Source organism: Chlamydotis macqueenii, chromosome W (assembly GCF_036417535.1).
Source record: "Chlamydotis macqueenii isolate bChlMac1 chromosome W, bChlMac1.mat, whole genome shotgun sequence".
Taxonomy (NCBI): domain Eukaryota; kingdom Metazoa; phylum Chordata; class Aves; order Otidiformes; family Otididae; genus Chlamydotis; species Chlamydotis macqueenii.
Genome location: NC_141592.1, coordinates 850751 through 873452, shown reverse-complemented (window position 1 = coordinate 873452; position 22702 = coordinate 850751). Strand labels below are relative to the sequence as shown.

At 41.8% G+C, this 22702-nt stretch overlaps 1 protein-coding gene across 1 annotated transcript in view; it reads right to left on the bottom strand.

Moving 5' to 3' along the window:
• Positions 1-339: 339 nt before the first annotated feature.
• ATP8B1 (ATPase phospholipid transporting 8B1) overlaps positions 340-22702 on the bottom strand; it is a 37862-nt gene continuing 15499 nt past the window's right edge. The window contains exons 3-28 of the mRNA XM_010119053.2: positions 22084-22181; positions 20641-20754; positions 20006-20104; positions 19838-19899; positions 19317-19389; positions 19153-19223; positions 17831-17913; positions 16263-16421; positions 16019-16107; positions 15065-15255; positions 14455-14663; positions 13557-13600; positions 13257-13413; positions 12232-12420; positions 11393-11505; positions 10760-10924; positions 10295-10406; positions 9092-9167; positions 8135-8267; positions 7344-7629; positions 6356-6579; positions 5363-5446; positions 4160-4405; positions 3766-3904; positions 2564-2694; positions 340-1698 (exon numbers count right to left, since the gene is read on the bottom strand). Coding sequence (XP_010117355.2) covers positions 1468-1698; positions 2564-2694; positions 3766-3904; positions 4160-4405; positions 5363-5446; positions 6356-6579; positions 7344-7629; positions 8135-8267; positions 9092-9167; positions 10295-10406; positions 10760-10924; positions 11393-11505; positions 12232-12420; positions 13257-13413; positions 13557-13600; positions 14455-14663; positions 15065-15255; positions 16019-16107; positions 16263-16421; positions 17831-17913; positions 19153-19223; positions 19317-19389; positions 19838-19899; positions 20006-20104; positions 20641-20754; positions 22084-22181 — 3578 coding nt within the window. The 3' untranslated portion in view covers positions 340-1467. The remainder of the gene's footprint in view (positions 1699-2563; positions 2695-3765; positions 3905-4159; positions 4406-5362; positions 5447-6355; positions 6580-7343; positions 7630-8134; positions 8268-9091; positions 9168-10294; positions 10407-10759; positions 10925-11392; positions 11506-12231; positions 12421-13256; positions 13414-13556; positions 13601-14454; positions 14664-15064; positions 15256-16018; positions 16108-16262; positions 16422-17830; positions 17914-19152; positions 19224-19316; positions 19390-19837; positions 19900-20005; positions 20105-20640; positions 20755-22083; positions 22182-22702) is intronic.

Sequence of the window (22702 nt, the reverse complement as noted above, 5' to 3'; positions counted from 1 at the left end):
GGGCCGGTGTGATTGCGCGTGCCCGGGGGCGCGGCTGTGCCGGGGGGTAACGGCCTCGGGCCGGGAGAGACAAACAGATATTTTATAAATCTGTAGTGTGGGGTGTGCTCCCGGGGAAGGGCCCCTTCCGCCAAAGCAGCGCGGCTTCTGATCCTGTTAAAGGCCTATACATGCCGAATATTTTAATAGTACCCCCGGCTTTACAGCCCCGCGCGTGGGGGGCTGGTTTTTTCTCTTTCTTTTGAAGCCCAACGCCATCTGTCTCACTGAGAGAGCCGTTACCTCCATTTCCTCCTTCAACTCCTCTCACGCTTCTATTCTGACCCAGGGAAGGGAAGCTGGAAACTTAAGGATATTTATTTGCATTACATTTTTGAAATGTACATTCCATTAAGCAAGAGCTGTAAATAATGATTTTTACTATAAAACCATTTCAGTAATCAACTTTAGTCCGGGAGTGGGAAGTAGATAAAAACTGAAACATTCAGATAGCTCAAGGAGTAAAAGTATGTGCAAATGTCGAGAGATTCATAAAAAACCCTTGACAGGGTGAGAACTGGCTCGCTGCAAGTGAAACGCGTTCCAGCTCAAAGCGACTGTGCTCTAGTTACCCACTATTGACCGCTGTGTACCAACCGAAATGAAGAAACCCTTGCCAGCTCAAAGGGCAGCCTCCCAGAGACGCGAGGCACCAACTGGAGCTGCAGACAGAGACGGGCAGAGAAACGGCGAGCGAGGAAAAGCCCGCTGTTAACGCTTGAGTCGGGTCTCTACTGCAGGGGAATGAAGGAATCGGTTACGACAGGAGTAAAGGCGAATCGCTCACACAAGCGCGATGCAGAGCACCATCGCTCTCCATTTAGCGCAGCACGCTGTAGTCAGCTGTAACAGAAACCACACCGGTAAGTGTCAGAATTCCTCACAAAAGCTGACACTGACTCCAGTTTATCGCCAGATGAATTTAACCTCAGCTGTAGAAGCCCAGGTGAGAATGTCCAGGGCCCTCTGACACGACGGATCCTCTGATTTGCCTTTCTGACTGCGCAATGTAATGAATCGGCGCGCACAAGGTAACGCCTACTTTGCAGTTTGCTTCCAAGACAAAATATGAAATGTAGCTGCAGTTTTACACCAACACATTATTAAAATGTGAAAAAAAAATTGCAATTCCAGGCATCATTAAAAAAAAAAAAAAAGGAGTTACAATGCTGGGTTTTCATACCCTACACGCCCATCCTTCACTTTCACATTAAACAGAAATCAGTTGCACAAGGATTAATAGCTCTGTAGAGAACTCTTGGCTTTCCTAGGTTTTAAGTAGTCCAAAACCAGGAAGTTCTGTGATAAAACAGAAGACTCTTCATATCCTTATGCCATTTGGTTAAAAAAATATCCTGAGTTTGTTTAAAAAATATATATATTTTGTGCAATCATTGGGATAAAAACCTTCTCCCCAAAATGCGGTAATCAGCTTGTTCCACAAGCGTCTCTGACTTCTGTCACGCTGTTGCCTAGGACTGCGTCCAAAGGAGCTCGTTTTTTCCGTATACTGCGTCCAGAAGCAATAAGATCAGCATAGCCCCGTTGATGGGAGAAAGCGTATGCAGAACGACGGCCAGACACCCCTCGGCGAAAAGCACTCTGCCTTCGCTTCCACTGTTGTTGTTCTGCCACGTATTTCTTGCGGTTCTTCCGAATCTTCGTGCATGCAAAGAGAGATCAGCTTATGGATTACAAGGGACAACGGCTCGTTTGCATTTGCTGTCTGGGGAAAGAACCCAATATTTTTTTACATCCCTAAGCTGCTTAACAGGAGGGTTCTCTTCTTTACTATTTGATTTTTTAGAAAGAAGAATACATGCAGTAACACATCACTGTTTCAGGAAGACTTACTATATTATTTTCAACTTCAGAATTTTGTTTATCTTTAAATGTCTTGCATTGAAGCGCACTGAAGATACGCAATTGAAAGCTCCTCCTGTGTTCTCGTGCTGACACTTCTCTAAGGTATGTTTAACCAACAGTACTGCCATTTTAACTGAGTTCATACCCACGTGCCATCTGCCAGCTCAAGGCAGAACAGAGGCAAACAAAAACTGTCCATTATACTCTGACACGTAATGATGGAACTCCAGCACAGCCCAAATGAAAACAAAAGTCAGGCCACCAGTAGCTTCACAGTAGGTTTCTGCGGTTTTACGGAGTCCAGTGCTCAGCCAAGACCAACAATGAATGAGCCCACACTGAACCGTGTGCTGAGCTCGTACACGCACCTCTGCGTCCCACAGAAGCCCAAGGAAGATACTGGGAAACAAGAGCACAAAGCGACACTCCGCTTTGGATGGCAAAACCTCACAGCACCAGTTGTCACCCAGCGAGAAGGCGGGCTCCGTCTGGCCTCTGGAGAGCCCACTGCCACCCTCCCTGGCCGCGGAGCCTGAGCACTGCTCTCGTGTAGTTCTCCTTAGGGCAGTCACTTATTTGTCTCAATATTAGCACCAACACTGACTCCTGTGGGTAAATACATGCCAACTTAACTGAAACAATGTAAGACTTTACTCACTCTGTCACTTTCTGAAGGCCAAATTGTCATTGATAAGAAACGCTGTGCCACTACGGGAAGTAAGCAAATAGCAATTGTTAAAATCATGGTCAGCCAGAGGTACGGCTGTCTCAGAGCATTTGGAGCAGTTCCTAGAGAGAAAAAGAGCAAGAAATAGTTTATTACATGATCAAGTAAACTAGTTATAAAACACAAGTAAGATACTGAAAGCCAGAGCTTCTTTCCTGAGCACCTGACATTCAGGTATTCTGTTTTGTATCGCCCCATCAAGCTTTTATTCAGAGACTCCACGATGAAGAGAGCATAACAGGAAAGAATTTTGTGAAGCACTTCTATTACAACACATCCATATTCACGTCAAAGCCCTTTGGAGAGTTATGGGAGGCTGCAAGACCAAGCTTGGCTGAGATGCGTGGCTTTTGTCCTGCTTTAGAGCATGCAAAGCAAGAAAAAGTCCTCCCAGCGTCACTGGTACGTATGTGCTCTAGACAGCAAGCGGTATTTCATAGCCAAACACAGCCAATCTCATGGAACCTTCTGTCGAACTAAGTAGCAGTTTTATCTTTGTAAACTTCTCAAATACATAAAATATTCAGGTAGAAGGAAGTTATAAAATAAGTCTAAAAGATTACTAAAGGTCAAAGAAAAACATATTGGAGGCAACTACCTTTTTTTCAACATGAGAACATAAAATTGAGGGGACTTGTTATTTTGGAGGGGGATATTTAGATCCAAGGCAAGATGTGAAAGATTTGTCGCTAGGAAAATTAGGAAGCACCGTTTTCCTCAGAAAAAAAATTCCAACTGGCTGCTACTTACACCCCCCTGGACTTCCAGCAAAATCCCAAGGAGCTGCTAACAGCATTTGGCTCTATCTTACCTTGGGGTTTTACCTTCCTAACCTTGCTCAGTTATAGCCATTTGGCAAACACATACCCTGCCAGATCATCACATTCCCTTTCCTTTTCATTTGCAGACTCCTACTGCTGGGCAACATCAAGTTCCAGCTCATTTTCATTGAAAGAGAAGAAATATTCCCATAAAGCAACCTGGCCCCAAACACAAGTTTGGAAGTGAATTAGCATTGAACGTTCTTTCCTTTCGCAGGCCTTGGGTTCATGCCATGACTTCTGGCCACAGTTCTGCTCAAGCTACAAAGCCACACGAGACAGGAACAAGAAACACAAAACACAAGGACTGACCTGTGAACTGAAAGCCAGAAGGAAAGAGAACGTGGATTCCAGCACTATGGAGGTCGAATGTGATACCAAAGTAAAGTGCAATACTCCCAAACACTGAAAAAGCATTAACAAAAGTCCAGTAAGATGTATCCAAGCCAATCTGAAAGCAAAGAAAAGCTCCACATGAGTTCATTAATTTAAAATAACGTCAGCTGCTCTGCGGACTGACAGCATTTTGGTCAAGTTCTCTCTCATCCAGTTACACGTCAGTCAGAGAGAACGCATCAACAGGGAAGAGAGAAGGTAAAAAAGGGAAGCTTTTTGCATATTGTTATGGGTTTTAGTAGACAAATTTAGAAACATGACCAGAACGTGTTTTCAGAGCAACAGAGATCAGGAAGCTAAGCTTACTTGCCTGAAAGTTGACGACAAATATAAGAGAAGATGCTGCTGTGACAGCAAAAGACTGATAATCTGAAGGTGCTTCTCCATCTTGTCCCATAGTTTTAAGGTAAGCTCCGTATGGTATGAAGAAGATTATCAGTGAAGTTATAGCTCCATGAAGCAAACTTAAAAAGAATTTCTTGTAGTTAAAAAGTAAATCCTTCTGTCCCAAAACATACAGTCTAGGGAACCGAAGACTCAATTTGTCGCTCACATCCTTAATAAAGGGAGAAAAGAAAAAAAAAAAAAGAGTTGCTGGAACTTCTTGTTCTCAGTGTGAGCTTTGAAGAATAAGAAGCTCAACTACACAGTGTCCCAAAGGAAAGGGCAGATTTCTTTTCCGTTTCAAACGGCAGTGTGGGCAGCAGGACTCCGCACAGGGTAATGCGTGCAACTAGGAAGAACCAAGCCTGGAGGAGATCTCTCAGAAAGCTATGACATATCCCCTTTCCAGGCTTCTACATTTTTAGCCCGTTATTTGCCAACACAAGAACGTTCACAGTTGCGTAGCTCTCTACAGCGGTGTATTGTGTTGGAGTCCTTTCCCTCCACGGTGAATAAGCAGAAGATGGGGGCTAACATTGCATGCTCTCTTTAGGCCTCTAACAAACACTCAAGTGAGATCTTAATTTGATACTGAATTTATTTCTTAGCTTTTGTCATAAAAGAAATCGGAAACATTGATTTCCCCAATCAGCAGGTAAGCTTTGTGTGGAAAACACCAGTGGAGAAGGCCAAAAGCACTTGTCCCACTGAATTAAAACCAGTGCTACGCACCAAGACTTCCTGTCTAATACAGTCATTTAAAGTTGCTCAGCCCCTGCACCTTCGGCTCGGAAGGGTAAGCAAGGAATATCTTTTCCTTTAACAAAGCCGCCCATTGCTGTGCTGCGTGAGTGGTTTCATGGCACAGCAGGCACTCAGAAGTATTTTTAACAAACATTATTAGCACTGAAGACCTCTGACCCAATCAGCTTTGGCTCTTTCGGTAACCCTCTGCTTATTGTCTTGTTACCTCACGCACTGGGAAGAGGAATACATTTTTAAAAGCCAGAAAGCCAAACAAAACCCCCAAATGCCTTGTACATAAACCAAAGCAGCCAGTTGCAGTGTAATTAAAGACCTGATGTTAGATGCCTTTGGATTCATCTGTTGTTAACAACATGGAGAATACCTGGTCAAGCAAGCCAACCAGCAGAACCGGGAGACTGGAATACAGGACATTGTACAGCGTGATGAACCAGTCTTCATACGCTGTCTGCAAGAGGAGGAGAATTTCAGTAGCTAATATTTCGTTTTGATTACACATTTTCCTTCCAGTTCCTGAGAAAATTCACCCCTGCTCCACCTGTCTCAGTGTTTACCCAAAGGCAAGCAGCACCTTAGCCCAATGCTCTGTTGAAACTATTTTTAGCTCGTATTAAGCTGCCCCGCTCCTTACAAACCATCGGTGGTACGTGACCTGAACACCTCACGCTAAGTGTCACTGGTTTATAGCTGCACTTGTGACTGTGATGAGCACTTGGCATTTCACGTACGAGTCTGGGAACCCCGTTTTCTTTTTATGTTCTTTTTTTTTTCTCTGTCCTAGGCATCCACAGTTTCCATCACAGCACACAGCACTGACCTCAGGCAGGGCTGCTTGTCTGTGGCTATGGCCCTGACCCGCCATGCTGGTCCATACAATGACATCTGCCTGTCTTCTGGTTATGCCCACAGAGACGCATCTCAACTCTTAGAGACCTCGCAATACAACCCTTCAACACTACGTGAACTTCGAGCTCTGGCAGTTACAACAAACACACTTCAATCCATTCTAGCTAGCAGATGAAGATAAAACAATTTGGGTTGGGTTTCCTTCTGATATAAACACGCACCATCTCACCATCTAGCAATATTTCAAGTAGCAGGGTTGGGAAAGGTTTCCCAGACTGCTACAAAACAATCCCTTCCTCCTCTACAATCATGGTACTGACTTTAGTATTCTGAAATCAAAACCAGCTGCTTAGCTTGTAACTAACTAGCTTAGTAGTTATCACCTATTCTCCTGCAAAAGTTATTGATAGTAACTCCAGGTCCCCATCACTCCCAGGTGAAGCCATTGCTATTTGCACTGACAAAAAGGAAGATCTGATTGTTAATATCACACTCGAGTACGCGTTCTTACCTGGGCAGAAAAGCCATTAAAGAATGAATACCAGATGTGGACTAGTGTAAAAGCAAAGTTTTTGTAGAAAAAATATCTTAAAAACTTGCACATCCTAATGTAAGACCATCGTCCGTGGACCAGCAGCAGTCTTTGGAGGTAGCGGAACTGCCCAAAAGCGTAGTCACTTGACATGACGGCTTGCATCCCTTCCTGGCCACTGATTCCAACTCCAATGTGGGCAGCTGAGTTAAGGAAACAAAGACCACACACTACGTTGAACAAAGGGAGAGGAACAACGTGACCGACAGCAAATCTTCTACCTGCCCTTGTTCTCTGCTTCAGGTTCTTCTGCCCCATTTTGTTTCTGTATACAGCACAAAGGCTGCCTTAAAGACTAACACAACAGTGCATAAGCCCTTCCTTTCCCTGTTGTTTACGGCTCACGTCTCCACTGTCGCTTGGATTCCCTCTCAGGGGTTGTTCTGTCAGAACGGACGCTGGGAAATTTGTCCAAGGGAGAACTAAGCTGTGGGACAGAGCAAGCAAACCCCTGATGAACTGGCCAGGCAGATTACAAATACACTCCTAACACAAACATATCCCAGAAGTTTCTTTCTCAGTGGGATTTTTCAGGAAGCGGTTCAAAGAGCACCGGCTGCAATACAGCACGGCTAATGCTTCCAAGCAAAGGGCAGCTAAGCTATTACTCTGTTCTTTATAATACACTTTTGTAACCCACAAGATGATAACAGATGTAATTCAAGTCCCTTCTCAGGGAACACCTACAGAAAAAGCTAAAATATATCAGCAGAAACCACTAACCATTTCAGAAAGGGCTCCCTCAAAAAGGGAAAGCCCAGGCATAGAAGCTAACAAAACCCACGAAATGTCAGCGTGGGCAACGACATAGCTGGTAGAGTCTTCTGAACAAAGAGCAATAGCGAAGAGACTGCAGAACGCCCAGAGGAGACCTTTCCTACCGAGAGAAGCTGTACAGCTGCCTTACTTTTAATCATGTTTACATCATTGGCACCGTCCCCAATAGCCAGAGTAATAGCTTTCTTGTATTTCTTCACAAGCTCGACTACCATGGCTTTCTGCTTCGGAGTCACTCGACAGCAGATCACAGCCCTGCATTCGCAGGCCAGATCAACAAAGTTCTGCTGCTGCTGTTCTTTGTAAGCTTCAGCCCTTCTTCTCTTCTCAGTTTGCTGCTGCTTCTCTTCTGCTGTTCTGGGGAATTTCAGTTTGAGTTTCTTTTTCTTCTTTTTCTTCTCTAGGAGGATTTCATTCTGTGTAAGAAAAATATTTTATGTTCCCTCCTACACTATTTCAAATTGCACTCCAAGTACTGCCTATAGAACGCACTTAACTTCATTACTCATTTACAGCATTTTAATGAAATGCTCATGCAGAGGAGCGAACAAAGAGCTACTGAAACAATGAAAAGAATGTACTTGGTGAGATTAACAAAAGCAAAATGCTTATATTTAGTGTCACAGCACTTCTTGCAGAGTTTAACGAATATTTCTTCTGATGAGAACCAATTCACTTCTGAAAACGTCCCGGTATTTCAACTTCCCTCTCTCCTATTTCCCCAGCTCCTGAAGGAAGCACGGCCATGCCCAGCACGTGGGGCAGTGCCCTGCGAACGCCTGGGTTAGCTCTGGGGCAGTTCTGCTGGAGCAGTGGGTAACAGAGACCTGCATTTTATCTGATGCAACTGCTAGATGGCCTGTAGGCATCCCCAGCCTGCTTCCTACGCCTTACACGCAGGAGAACATCTTTTGTACATACCAGCCAGGAGCCTGTGATTATCAAAGCACGATCTCTATTACTCTGGAAGAAGGGCTCGTTCATTCTTAGGGAGGAATGTGTACTCGATCCAGCTCTGTTCCTCTGGTTTTCCAACCTAGTTTGAAGAAGAGCACTGGAAAGAGAGGTGGATACTATTACAGAAAAATCAAGGATAAATTTTTAAGCTACATCAGTCCCAGACTGAAAGCCTACAAGAAAGAAATGCAATATATGTTGCAAGGATTTGTTTGTGCCATGTATTAGGTGATGTTCTAAGCAGTGCTAGAGCAACAGTGAAAAGAGGATCACACTGGTGTGATATCCCTGCTGCTCTGCAAATAAGGAAGAATTTGGGAAAATGAGTCGGGAATAGTTGTGACACTGTTACAAGGCCCTAGTTCTCCCAGCCCCATGCTGTTTTTCCTTGAGTCTAACCATTTTGATAAATTCTTTATGACAAATTCTTTTTGACAACTCTTTATGATGTTTTGTGATTCGTTGCATTTTCATAGCACAGCTCTGTACTGCATACAGGAGCATGGGACAGGGTGAAAGATGCTGGGGTAATGCTGGAGTTCGCGGACAGGTAACGAGAGCAAAACCTGGGAACTACTTAAAATTTAGGCTAGGTAGAGACCTGCTTAGCCCACTCCAGGTGGGCTCCAGAGTTGTCTGAACTACAGGACAAATTTAATGTCAACAGTTGTTGACCTAGAACATATAATCTGCTGCAAATAGGATATCACCACCTCTACCCACAATTAAGAGGCTGCCTTGTAAAATTACAATTCCATAAAAAGCAAAGAAACAGACAATGTACAGCTGAACAACTGTCAAGAAACACTGTTCAGTCATTGACTAGTTTCTGTGGGATAAACCAATGTTACTGATGGGTTAATTTTTTAAATTGAACATTTCTAATTCCCACAAAAGAAATCCTTTGTGCTTTTCACTTGCCTGATATCTTCTCCATAGCAGATTGTTGTTTCATCTGTTAAGAGTTCACAAGAAAATCCAATATTTTCAGCAGTTTCTACAATAAAAAATAAGAGAGGAAAGTATTTACTTAGTCCTGTCATGAGTAACTGTTGGGAGCAGCCAGAAGTACCTGAAGTCCTTTTAAGTAATTTTGGAAGGTATGTTTCAGTATGAGAAGTTCCCTTTCGTTTCCACAGTGTGGATGAACAGGAAAAAAACCAAACCCATACATAGCACAGAGAAGCTGGGGCAATGGTTGTTAATTACTTGTCCTACAACAAACGTGTGGCAATGAAGGCACGGTAGGCAACGGATTTAAAGTCAACAACAGACAATTATATTTCCTGTGAAACGTACAGTACTGTGGTGGAATGTATTGTCACAAGATATTTTGAATGCAGAAACTGCTAGTGACCTGGAAAAGTCTATCAGCCACTTCGTGGAAGAAAGATCTACCACGGCCTCCTTAACTGGATGGTGGAGAGGCCGTCTCCATGTCAGAGGCACTGCAAGAATCACCCGCAGGTTACGCTACGCTATCTTGCCCTGTCCTTAGTCTGGATTCCTTGAACCACGGCTGCCAGTGTCAGAGAGATGTGGCTCTGGCTGCACCTCCATCCAGGCTGTAGTACAGCGATTCTTAACTTACAAATTTCATGCCATTTTTTGAACTGGCTTAACAAAATGTGTGGCTAGACTGCAGAGTAGCAACTACCAAAAGAAAAGCAAATCAGGCGCTGTCAGCAGCGCTCGTGATTCTTTGAAAAGTAAATTTTCCCTGTTGTCGTAGTTCAGCCCTGATCAGGGGCTTTTTGTAAAAAGACAAGTTTTGGTACCTGCCCTCAGAGTCAAGCAGGTCTGGTGTTAAAAGGAAGCTGTCCTGCATTTGCTTTGCACTGGGAAAAGCAGTAGCTGGATACTTCCTACAGAAGACAGTCACAAAAATCAGTCATCTGGGCTCATCTGTTGGAGGAACAGAAGTTACACAGAAGCCCAGTCAGCAACTCTGGACTGGGAACAGCTGGCATGAAATTGTAGAAATTCCTCCAGTTTTGATTTAAATAGATTTTCATAGTAAGCTTTTCTAGAAGCATATGCTTTATTTCTAGTCTGCATTTGTCCCGGCTTGTCTCCTGTCCCTTATCCTGTTTTTCCTAGCTCTTTGGTCGTAAGTAAACCCACCTTTTTTGTCACCAGTAAGCACCCAGATTTTAATGTCTGCTTTTGAAAGTCTGGAAATAGTTTCTGGAACTCCATCCTGTAGTTTGTCTTCAATAGCTGTTGCACCAAGCAGCTGGAAGATATTTGAAATGCAGGTATTTAGCAGGATAAGCATGTATAGAAAACTGATTCGTTTTCAGTAGAGAAGGCAACCATTCTGCCTATGTCTTCAAGCCAAGGTACAGTTTAAGAATTCAGTAAAGACAAACTCTTGCACACAGAAGTGACCACACTGAAACAGACGTACTAAAATACATTTCCCTTCGTTCTGTTAAGCTGTAAAATTTGGTATGGCTCTAAAGCAAATACAATACTGAAAAGATCTAAATCAAAATGTCATAATAAATGAAGGATCACTTATTTTCAAAGAGATCTGTTTCTTCTTATATAAGAACAAAAATACGAAAAATTTAAAGCTTGACTTACAATCAAGTTTTTTTCTATTTCCTCATATACTTTGTCCAGAGCTTCATCACGATTAGTTGTAGCTACACTGGCCTCCACAAACTTTTTATTCCAAGCATCAAATTCATTGTGACTAATGTCTCTGTAGCCCAGGCAGAGTGTCCTCAGAGTTTCACTTGCAAAAATCTGAAAAATAATTCAAAAACACACATCCACAAAACAAACCCCTTCATTTGCACTCCAAACATAAGAGTTACGATCATAAGCGTTTGGCAAGCTTGATAAAGTAAATCTGACCACACAATTAGTCCTGGGTATTTCAGAAATGCCAAAAATGAAATTATAGCTGACAGGGCAGTCTGAACTGAAGGACTGAAGAGGTGACAAATAGAATAGAGTGCAGTGATTTGGAATACTGGTAACGATGAAAAAGAAGCACGTAGACAGAATTTGAAAGAAAGGACAATGAATGCATTTTTAAGAACATGCATGAAAACTTGTATTGCTTTGATTATTTCTCAGGTTTGGGATGACTTGTAGAACCGATTATAGGTCTGCATTTGTTTTAACAGCTTAGGAAAAGGAAATTAATAAAATTGTAGTCAGAAATAAACATTTTGAAATTTAAGAACAGCATACGCAATACTAACGTACATCTAGTGCTTCTTCTGTAGCTTCTCTCTTTAGATTCTTTGGGTCCAACCGTTCATAAATTACTGTATCAGCCCCTTTACAATACAGTCTGATGTTTCCACCTGCTTCTCTTACTGTGGAGTAAAATACGAGAGGTAGGACAAAATGTTAGAGTACATTTAGAGACAGGAATACTTTCAGATTAGATTTTTCAGTCTAACCAAAACCACAAGATCATGTTTCTTCTTCATAATCTCTAATATTGTTCAACTAAGTAACTTGGTTGACAAGTGCGTTTCCTCTTCTCTGTCACGACGGGGGAGGATGTTTTAAAACTGCCAAGGATTACGTTTTGGATAATGGTTCGTACAGTATTAACATCTCACTTGCCTGTAGGAGCTGGGCAGAGACACATGCTAGAGATATGATGCACCATAATTACAGCCTTAAAACCAGCAGCTCTCTCATTCATGACTGACTTCTTTAAAGATATTTCGAATCAAAACTAAAGACCTATTAATACCTCAGCCTGCATACCTAGCGTTCCAATGGCTGGAGGAACATACAACTTGTTTGTTCTCTGGGGGAAAAGGGAAATAAATAACCTTTGCAGCACTTCTTCAAGCTTCTACTAAAGGGACCTAAGCCATGTCTGAACACCAGGACTGGCTGGTGGACACATGTGACCCAGTTACAGAGCCTCTCTTTTGCTATTCAGAGCTACATGAATTAAAATCTGTCATAAGACTGTGTGTTACACAGCCATAATTCTTGACTTCAAACAACTTCCCTTGCACATACGTTTTAACCTATGAAATACAAGTGACCTTTTCTATAAAGGGTGGTTGTAATCAGCTTACCAATGACAGACATCCGTTTTCTATCACTGTTGAAATCCAAGATGGCAAGGACATCGTAAGTTCTTTCAATCCCCATTTCACTTAGAGTGATGGTACTTTGTGTTCGAGAAAGGAAAACATAGCCAAAGTTTCTGGCTGCCGTAACCAGGGCCCCTTCGTCTGGGGAAGCTGCTTGGTAATTGAGCTGACCTGTGTCATTGGGGCAGTGAAAAGAGAAAGCCAGGATATACCTAGGGTTACAGCGGCATCTGGACACCACAGCTACAAAATTCACACCCGTTCTTCAGAGCGACTGAGAGCTGGCCAGGCAAAGTCCTTCCCTTTCTGAAGTGGGGTCTAATACACTGCTGCGGCACTGGACAGCAGTGCACACAGAGGAGAGTGTGCACTTTTTCTTACCTGTACTTTCCAAATGGGATGAGTCACTGAACTCTCCTCCCTCCAGGTATAAAAGCAAAAACTAACTTCTCTGTCTCAAAATAAATATAACTTAAATATCCTAATTTCTCAAGATGTTAATTTAAGCATTTTTAAAGGAAGCTCCAAAAGACAAATCCTTGGCCACAGACATCAATATAACATAGTAGAACAACCCCAAAAAACATGAGTAGGAAGAGCAAGGAGGCAGGAGACTGCCAGTGTCATTATCATTTTATTTGAGGTTTATACTTTTGAGATTTTGAATATGTATTTGAACAGAGAGAAGACCCATAACAAGAAGACACAAGATCTCTGTATAAACTGTTCCCCTACCTTTCTAAATCTCCTGGTATTTAAGATGCAAGTTTGCCACAACTGCAACTGTCGTAAAGACAGTCTTCCTCCCTTAAAGGGTCAGATAAGTTCAACACACAGAACAGCACTGGCTCTTGCTTTTGTTTAATTTAAAAGAGCAGCCTAGCACTCCTTCTCGCTTATGGGATCAGCATTAGTTTTGGACCTCTCCCTTCTGGAACTGGATTTGAATTATTGTTTCCCCTTACACAAGAGGAAAAAAAACAAACAAAAAACCCAAACATACTCACCATCTGAAGCATCAACCATGACTGTGTGACAAACAGCAAGCAGAAAAAAGAACTTTTGAATTTCTGGCTCCTTTCCAGATTTTATTTGCTCTATCAGATAGTGATCATAGAATGAGAACTTTCCATCTGCGTACATGTTCCAGCTGAAGTCCACTTGCTGCTTAGAAAACAGAAGAGAGAGTTTGAGTTACCTCATGTGCAATTGCTTCGTGCCTACCTGCATCTCTTCACACTTTGGCAAGGGAACGTTCCCTGTTCCACAGACCGTAGGGACTTCAGCGCCCGACTGGACCAACTTACCTCTGGGTGGCTCTGAAGCTGCCCTGCTCCATCTCGACAGTCTCCTGCAAGGCAAGCTCCATCAGTTAGAAGGCACAAGATAGAATAACAAAGTTTTTACAACTCATTCACAAAGTAAAAAATACATGGAATATCTACTGCACTAGAATAGCTCAGATTTTTTAAAAAGCAAGTTCTTTCACAGCCGTGGTACCTTTGTATACTCGTGACACCAAAGCAAATGTAAGAAAAAAAGCATGCAGTGGAATTGTCATAAAACATGCATGTCGGCTTAACACAGCTCTCGCTGTCAGAAATTCCTCCTCTCTCTTCAGAGGCAGGATGTTTAAAAAGCACATGGCTTAGCACACCGCATTCTTCGTTACTTGAACCAACCAAACAATTGTTTTGGAGCACATACGCTGTGTATTCTAAATACTGAAATCCAGAGAAAACTGGAAATAGAAGTAATTAATACTAAAATGAAAAACTGCTGTTCTTATTAAATTTTCTTCTTTGTTTCTAGATTAATTTTGTCCCTGAAGCATTTCTACCAGAAGTAAAGCATTCTGTAAATTACTAATTTCTGAATTTTCTACTAGGAATTTTCCACTCAAGTCCATCAGTTTCCTCTTTTTAAAGGGGAAAACGGTGGGAAAACCCCAACAATTCAATTTTACTGGAGCTTTACTCAATGCCAGGGCTAAATTGTGGAAGTTCAATTGAAACAAAAAAGTCTCGTGTGCACTTGATTTCAAACAAGCATTAAAATTCTTACTCCTGTACAGTCTGGCCAGAGGCCGCCAGCTGTGCCGCGCAGGGACTTGCAGAGCCTTGCCCCGCGTTCCTGTAACAAATCAGAGCTCCTGCGCCCGCCATCGTTTTCACTACAGGCCGCATCAGCCTGGCACAGACCTACCGTATCTTTGGCCGTTTATGCAACATTTTTTAAACGTCATGATGTTCTGTGTGAGCGTTCCCGTCTTATCCGAGAAGATGTAGTGGATCTGCCCCAGCTGCTCATTCAGCGTGGTGGTTCTGGCCTTCGCAGCTGTGTCCTTCTCCGGGTAATACATTTGCAGGTCCCAGTTTATAAAATAGCTTTGGCCCAAACGAATCACTTCGACACTAAACGAAAGAAAAGGAATTTTCTTACTCCCAGCTGCATCTCATATTTCAAAATAATGATGTGTTATCAGATCCAGGAGACTCTATTTTCTGGGACTCAAACTGCTTATTTAGCCCAGGAGCTAGAGACACCGCAGTTACACCTACCAGCACATCACACCACCACCCCTACACAGGCCACTCAAACCGACTTCGGACCACGCAGCGCAGCTTCAACAGCACTGCAGTAACTGGGGAAGAGCCAGTGTCTTTTCAGTAAGACAGAGAATTAATATGCTTTCCCATCCAACGTGAAGCGGCGTTTGTTACCACTTACAGGAAACTAAGTCCATTCACCATTAATCCGTAAGTTAAGTACCCTATCACCAGCTCAGCTATTGAAGGCCAAGGTATTTACCTACCTCACATAGAGGGAAATGGGGACCATGGTGTTCAGAACAATGATATATCCCCAAAAGTTCAGAAAGCCACGATACGGAGGACTGGAGTCTTCTGCATCATAGAGGTACCAAGAGGAGTTGCCAATCTGCTGCTCCCAGTAAGTGTGTCCAATGGCAAGGCCAGCCGACAGCAGGATGAGGACAACAAAAATCTACAGTGTACACAGAGAGGCCCGAGATACTTCCAAAACATCTCCTCGACTTAAATCCCAAATTTCCAAGTTCAAAAGAGAACATTACATGTATTTCTAAGTAAGGAGAAGGGAGGCAAACCTTTCCCACAAAAAGGTCTCTTCAAATAATCTGGGTTCTAGTTTTAGTCTATTCCCCAAGCATCGTTTCCATTTTTTTACGTGTATTTAAGCAGGCAGTGAACAGGGTACGCAAACACGCTCGGAGCAGGGGCAGAACGGAAGTCATGCCGAGACACACGCCTCTGCCTGCCAACAGGCCAGCTCCTCTCTCCTCTTTCCCGTCCCAGGAATCACACTCCGTAGAGCGCAGGTTGTAAGACAGTGCGCATTCCTTGTGCTGACCATGGACAAAAACACGGGTGGTGAACCTTTCAGCCTGAACAGACCTCTGGACCAGGACCGGGGGCCTCAGCTCTCTGTCCAACAGTTTAGTGGAGACAAACAGAACCACCTGCAACACTGGGTTTGAAGCGCTTTTCTGCATTGCGTGGGCTGCCCTACACCTGCAGTTTCGGGTGGCAGATTGCACCAAGAGCAAGGCACCTTTCTAGGTTCCCTCCCACTTCATCCCAACCCATCAGGTCAGAACAAAGTGGAAACATACTTATTACACCAAAAGAAAAAAAAAAAAAAAAAAAAAAAAAGAGTTTCCTAAATGTGCATTCACTCTATTCGCTTAAAAATGAGCTCAAACACCTGAATTTTAAACAAAAAGGCTTACAGTATAAACCATGTAGTTCATAAGGGAGTCAATTTTTGTCCTTTTAAATCTCGTCTTTCCACTATTTTTCATTATTTTTGTATCAGCGCCTAAAAATAAAGAAAAAAAAAAGAAAAGGTACAATACACAAACAAGTGCTAGCATTACTATTTTGCAAAACTGGGACATAAAAACAGTCAATATTTGTAACATAAAGGGCATGCTTTTAGTTGGTAAATATGGCACATGTTCGATTCATAAATACCTGCAAATAGGACCACTCCATGGCAGAAGTCTGTATTCCTGATTTTACATCCACGTAATAAAATCTTATCAGCATCCAGTGAATAACTCGAGTTTCTCCAGAATAACGATCCTGCAAACTTGTCCAGTCGGTTATTAGGTTCTTCACATTCAATCAGACCTAAAAAATTTGGAAGAGAATAGGTTTAAGATACAACAGTTAAATAAAAACGCATTGATTTGTACTCACCAGACAAGTAATTTTACTTCATAAGGTTGGTTTTTTGAGACAATTAGTGTTCTGAATAAACAATTTCTTTGAAATTTAGGGTGTACAAATACTCAGTGCTGCATTGCTGACATTTTAAATACGGTACCTTAGGGTGCCATTCTGCTTTCCAGACTGCAATAGCAGAAATAATTCATTTCTGCACCAGGACCAGTACACACTCTTAGGACTTGCCCCATTCCCGCTGCCGGCTTTATGACTGGCGCTTGATATTTGCATTTCCATTCCCAAAACTGAACTCATCCTAAAATTTTGCTTCATGCTGCGCTCACCATTATCAAAACCGTTTCAGAAATAAGTAAATAAAAGTGTCAGCAGAACTGCCAATTGCTACAGAGGAGCACAGAATGGCAGCTTCAAGCCAAAACACTGCTGTCTCTAGCCCTGAACCCCGTCTCTCATCAAGACTGGTGGATGCGCACAGAAGAGTAAAATCAGAGGTGCAGGCCACTGAAACACTTTCACACTCAACAGCAAGTTGCAGCCAACTGATCTCCTGAACAGAGCTGATGCATTTGTGAGCAGGCTCTCCTTCCATATACATTTGGTCAAGAGATGTTTTCTGAAAGCACAAGCTTTTTACATCCACAACATCCTTTGGCAAACTGTGAATTTTAGCCTAACTACGTGTTGCGTGAAAAAGAGTCTCCCTTCTGTTTATTCTCAATTTGTCAGTTGCTCATTTCACTTCATGTTCCTCAGTTCTCGTACTGAAGGAAACCAGTACTTGCTTACATCTCCATGTCACTCTGTTGTAAGTCTTTTTTTTTCCCCCTCCTTTCTCTTTCTTTTTTCCCCTCCTTTTTTGTTTCCTTTAAGCATTTGCAATTTTAGGGTTGCTAAAAATTCAGCTGAGATAAAACTGTGTCACATCTCAGTAAGAGCGGGGATTCCTGCCCCTCAAGTTTCCACAACATGAACAAAAAGCAGCTGGATCACAATGATAAATTTGAAAAGGACAAGAGAAGATATTGTCCAGATCCAATCCCAACAGCAAACATACTTTTTTCCAAAGAAAACAGGCGGGCAAACACTAACAAAGGGCTCCATCACCTCTACTTAGTGTGCTGTAGCTCATTCATGGCAACAGTCTCATCTTCAGACAGAGCGTATTTTGCTCAGCAGCACAGTTTCCTGTGTGCTACTTGTTTACAGTGGCTCGTGACAAAAGCCAGGAAGCCACTCACTCTGGAATCACAAGCGCCATCGGCCATGCTTCTGTCCCCCGCTGTGTTTTATTTACTTGCCCTGTGAACTGCCCGAGCAACATTTGAAGAGCTGTAAGAAATAACTGTACAAACCATTAAAGTCTGCCATCGCACTTTCTTCTTGAAGATATCTGTGTGTTACCTCAAGTGCCATTTTGAATTTTAAGTTAGTCTCACTAAAAAGAAAAGATAAAAAGGTCATTTTACTAAAAACACAGATACAAGAAGCCTGAACAAAACTAAATCGAGCAAATCGATACGCCATAGGTACCAACCTCCTACTTGGAAGCAATGGCAGAGCCACGCATTTGCACGGATATGAACCACTCACGAACCACGTGACCAGTTCTTGCACTGGCTGCCTTTCTTCACAAGTGGATTTACTCACTGCAATGATTCTGAGAAGCTTCACTTTCTCTATTTTACTAATGCAATAATTAACTTTGAAGTAATGGTTATTTGAAAGCAATATTTAATAACTGATAGGGTTAAAAGCTCCAATAGAGAACAAACCTTGTGCAACAGAAACAGATCCTTTGCATGGGAAGTCATCATTTTTTAGATTACTAAAGGTTGAATGAGGAATACACTGCTCATTCATAAAACCTAACATTTCACCACTTCACCACTAGGTGAAGTCCATATCATTATGGACTTCTCAAAGAATTCAGCACTAGCTTTTCCGACAACATCAACTAAACCAACGTTTACAAAGCAACGTGACAGAGACAGTAAGATCTATGCTATTTAAGTAGTTTCGATGAAAAACTTCCATAGAAAAATATGTATTTCTGTTTTCCCACTCTGACAGAAAATAAGACAAGTTTAAAATGGTAGAAAGGGCCGGGTTGGAGGAGATCTCTGGCAATCAACAGTCCAACCCGCTGCTGGAAGCAGGATGTTAGACGAGGTTATCCAAGGCACTGTCAAGCCAAGCCTTGACTGCTTCCAGTGAGAGAAATTCCACCACTTCTCTGGGCAACCTATTCCAATGGCAAAAAATATCCACCATGAGAACAACTATTCTTGAGTAACGACAGACCTCCCTACGTGTGGAGCTACGTGTATCCGTCGCTTCTTGTCCCATCAATGTGCATCTTTCTGAAGAGAGTATCTTCTCTGTAACTACCTTTCAGATACCGGAAGACTGATTAAATCACCTCTCTCTTCTCCAGGCTGAATAAATCCAAATCCTTCACCCTTTCTTCATATGTCATGTTCTCCAACACTTCAGACATCTTTGTGGTACTCCAATGGACCCTCAACAATTTTTAATGATCCTTGAATTGTGGGAATCAGAAACTGGACATAGTTTTCCAGGTGTGGCTTAACAAGTAGAGTCTGGAATGCACACTTCTTGCTCTGTCAACAGTGAGCTAAAATTAAATCCAAGAAATCCTTAAATAGAGCCTTACCCATCTAGTTCAGCTGTCTCTACATAGCAGAGGCTGTTTGGTTCTGAGCTGGACAGCAGCAAAATATCAGCCTAGAAAAACAAATAAATAACCATCAAATAAATCCAAGTCACGATTCGTACAGAACTCTGTAGAAACATAAAACAAATATCTATAGCACTTACAGGAACGAAAGTATTTTTCTTCAGACGAATGATATCACCAACTTTAATATCTTTCCATTTTGTGTTTTTGAACCTAATATCAAGATAGTTTAATAATTATTACTGTTTCATCTACAACAGTATGCACTCTATAAATCTTGAAATATTGAACTTCCCTTAGTACAAAAACATTACCTCTTGGTAAGGTGTATTTTTAATTTTCAGAAACTGCAATTTAGTTGGAGGTCTGTAACTTAGAAGTCAACCTACCTCTTCTCTTCCCTCTTCACCTACATATGAATTCCTGTTCTTCTCTCCAAAGAAGTTGCTCTTAGTATAGATTTAGAGCCACAGAACGGAGTTTAAATTACTCCTTTGGACAATTCTCTTCCATTTTCATTTAGGTTTTCGCTCAGACATGTGGAACAGTAGAGAACAAAAAGCTGAACTTGCCCTATCATCTATGGTTTAAGATCTGTGATGAATCCTAGTAACAAGGCAACAAACATTACTTACAGAGTTAAGAAGGGAACAGTACAAACCTTCCATCCTTGATGACTTCACATATCCTATTATTAACCTCGTTGTCCATCCTGTGGCGAGCCTGAAAACCAGGATTAGAGAATGTACTCCCTACTGTGTATCACAATGAAAGAAATTAACAACTCTGGAGTTTTTTGCTTTTAATATTAACGAAACATGTTTCTTACGATGTCATCCACTAGGTCTTTGACTGCAGTTATTCCCAGCACCAAGAGTAAGGGCACCAGTGTCGTATACCATGACAGAGTACTTATTTGGGGAATCGACTACAAAAGACAAATAAAATCAGTTGAATGCAGGATTGTCAATCAAGCTCAATTCAGAGACGTTTCTTAGTGACCTGACTATAACGTAAAAAAGAAAACCAACACATCAGAGAGAGAATTTTAAGTCAGGTTGTGAAGATGAACAAAACTCTTGGGGAAGAGTTTGACCACGCTGACCTACCTCAGCATCAGCTTCTCTTTAACAATTGTAGTTGCTAACATTTTCTGTTGGAGTTTCTGATTCATGAGTGGAATTTAAGGCCACCATGTTTTACAGAGTAAAAGAAACATCTTTTCCCCATGAAATTAGCAAACTCTCAACTAGCTCATCCTACCTAATACAAAGCTAGTGAAGGTTTTTCCAGACTTCTATTAAGATGGGCTTAGTTTCTGTAGTATTTCAGACACAGTCCCTTACGAAGTACCCTGCAGTTTCCTGACAGGACAGCACTGAATCGTGTCCTAAGTGTTATGCAGCTCAGTAGATTAGCACCTCAGATTCACTTCACAGTTAGTATTCTCTCTGTTTTTCTTACCTGCAAAATGAGAAGAACGAGAAAGTAGAAGTTAGCTGCTCTTTTAAACTGTTCAAGCAGATTCAGTGGTAAAAAAGTGATAGGGTTGTACTTGTACGTCCTAATTGCATTTCCCTGTTGAAGAAAACCAAATGTCATTCACAACAGCAGATTCTTCTTACATGAAAATATGATTCTACATTTGTAAAGTAAAGCATTCTACTAGTGAAATCTTTCCTATGAACTTTCTTAGAGTTGTACCTTTCCTCAAAAGTTTAACATGGGTCACCATCTTCATGACATAAGGCAAAAAAGTTCTGTTTCACTGACATTAACATACCTGAAAAAGCATTGGAAGCTTTAGCTACACCGAGGACTACAGGGCATTGCACAGTTGCAGCATGGAAAGGTTACAGCCTCTCCACGGGTAAACGACACAGTGCACAGGGCACTGCCAGATGAGCACAGGGCAGGAAGGGCAGAAGGGCAGGAAGCTTTAGCGCTCTCCTCCTGCTAGGCAATCTTCTCCGTAATGCCTTTTGACATTATTTGCTGAACGTACAGTATCACTATTAGGGATAGAATTGGTCTCAGACATCAAACTACAAATAATGACTCCAGATACACAGGCTTGTTAATTAGACTTATTCAGGAAGGACCATGTCAGATCCAGCAAAGGTTAAGTCTCATGGGTGCCAGCCTCCACCTAGTCCAAGCATGAACGATTTCCATTTGAACAGCGCCAGTTGGAGCAGTTTTACTATTAAATGTTCATACTCATGCACGAGATAATCCAAACTACCTCAAGTCTGCACGGCAGGTATCTCAGCAGGTACAAGGGAACCACGTGAGCCAATGCATCACAGATAAACCTGCACAGTCCGCGTGTAACCCCGCAGTCCAAGCCTCTGTCACTCACAACCAGCACCACGTACAAGCACCATAGCTTTATTACTTTGAAAAGTTAAAAATTAGGAACAGGAAAAAATAATGCAACCTTTTGTCTTGATAAAAGAGGTTAAAGTGTGTCTTTTATCGTAATTAGGTGGCTTTAAATGAAACTGTTTAAATGACTAGACATTCCCAAATATCTATGTTTAAGACTGTCCCAGTCTAGTTTAATCAAGATATTGCTTAATACTACACTGAGACTTCTGATACGAAAGATGACACCTATGCGGACGTTTGCAACAGCTGGAGTTGAGCAGATGAAACTTGGAATTTGAACTGATGATATTTGGCTTCTAATTCTCTACTCATCTTAAACAAGTCTCTTGATACCTTGATTTTCCATTCACAAACCCCAAACCAGCTATACTTCTCTACCTTTGATGGAAATCCTAAGGAAGTGTTAATTGTAGCTTTTACACTGATCGGCAGTGGTTGGAAAGATCCTGCTGAGATTAAGAGAGTATTCACCCTGACAAGTACTATTAGCACATAATTGAGATAAAGAGAACTTACTGCATATTTGCTTTCTTTGAAGCACAGAAACACTGTTCTCTTAAACTGGGGCTGTTCGTAGAAGTGTTCATCATTTGCTTTAACTTGCCAGCTGCAGTCTGGAAGAGACAAGGCAAAGTGGGTCAACACGATTGTTATAAACATGACGCAACAAACCTACCAGTTTCAGGTTCTCTCTCAAATGCCATCTTTTAAAGGCACTTCCAGTTGAAACAAGACTGATACCTGCTTTTTGGTACATAGTTTAAAAATGTTTTCAAGAAGTTTCCAGGCTATTTGTCTTATTAACTATTAAAATATAATCTGAGGTAGGAAGAAGTGGTGATTAACAATTTGAAAGTTTTATCAGAAACTGAAAACGTATCAGAGTAACATTTAATCATGATAAATTCCCTTCTTTCTCCTCTGTTGGTTTGTTTTTGTTATACCTGTGAAGTAGTACGCACCCAGAACAGGGTTTCTCAGTCTTTCTAGAAATGAAAAGGTCCACTCAACCTTTGAAAACAATTATTTCATATAACCATACTGCGCAATGGCTTTCATCTACAACCATAAAAAAGTGAAAATCTGAAGCGCTCATTTAATTTCTTCAGTCATCGATTTTGTTTGATTGCTTAAA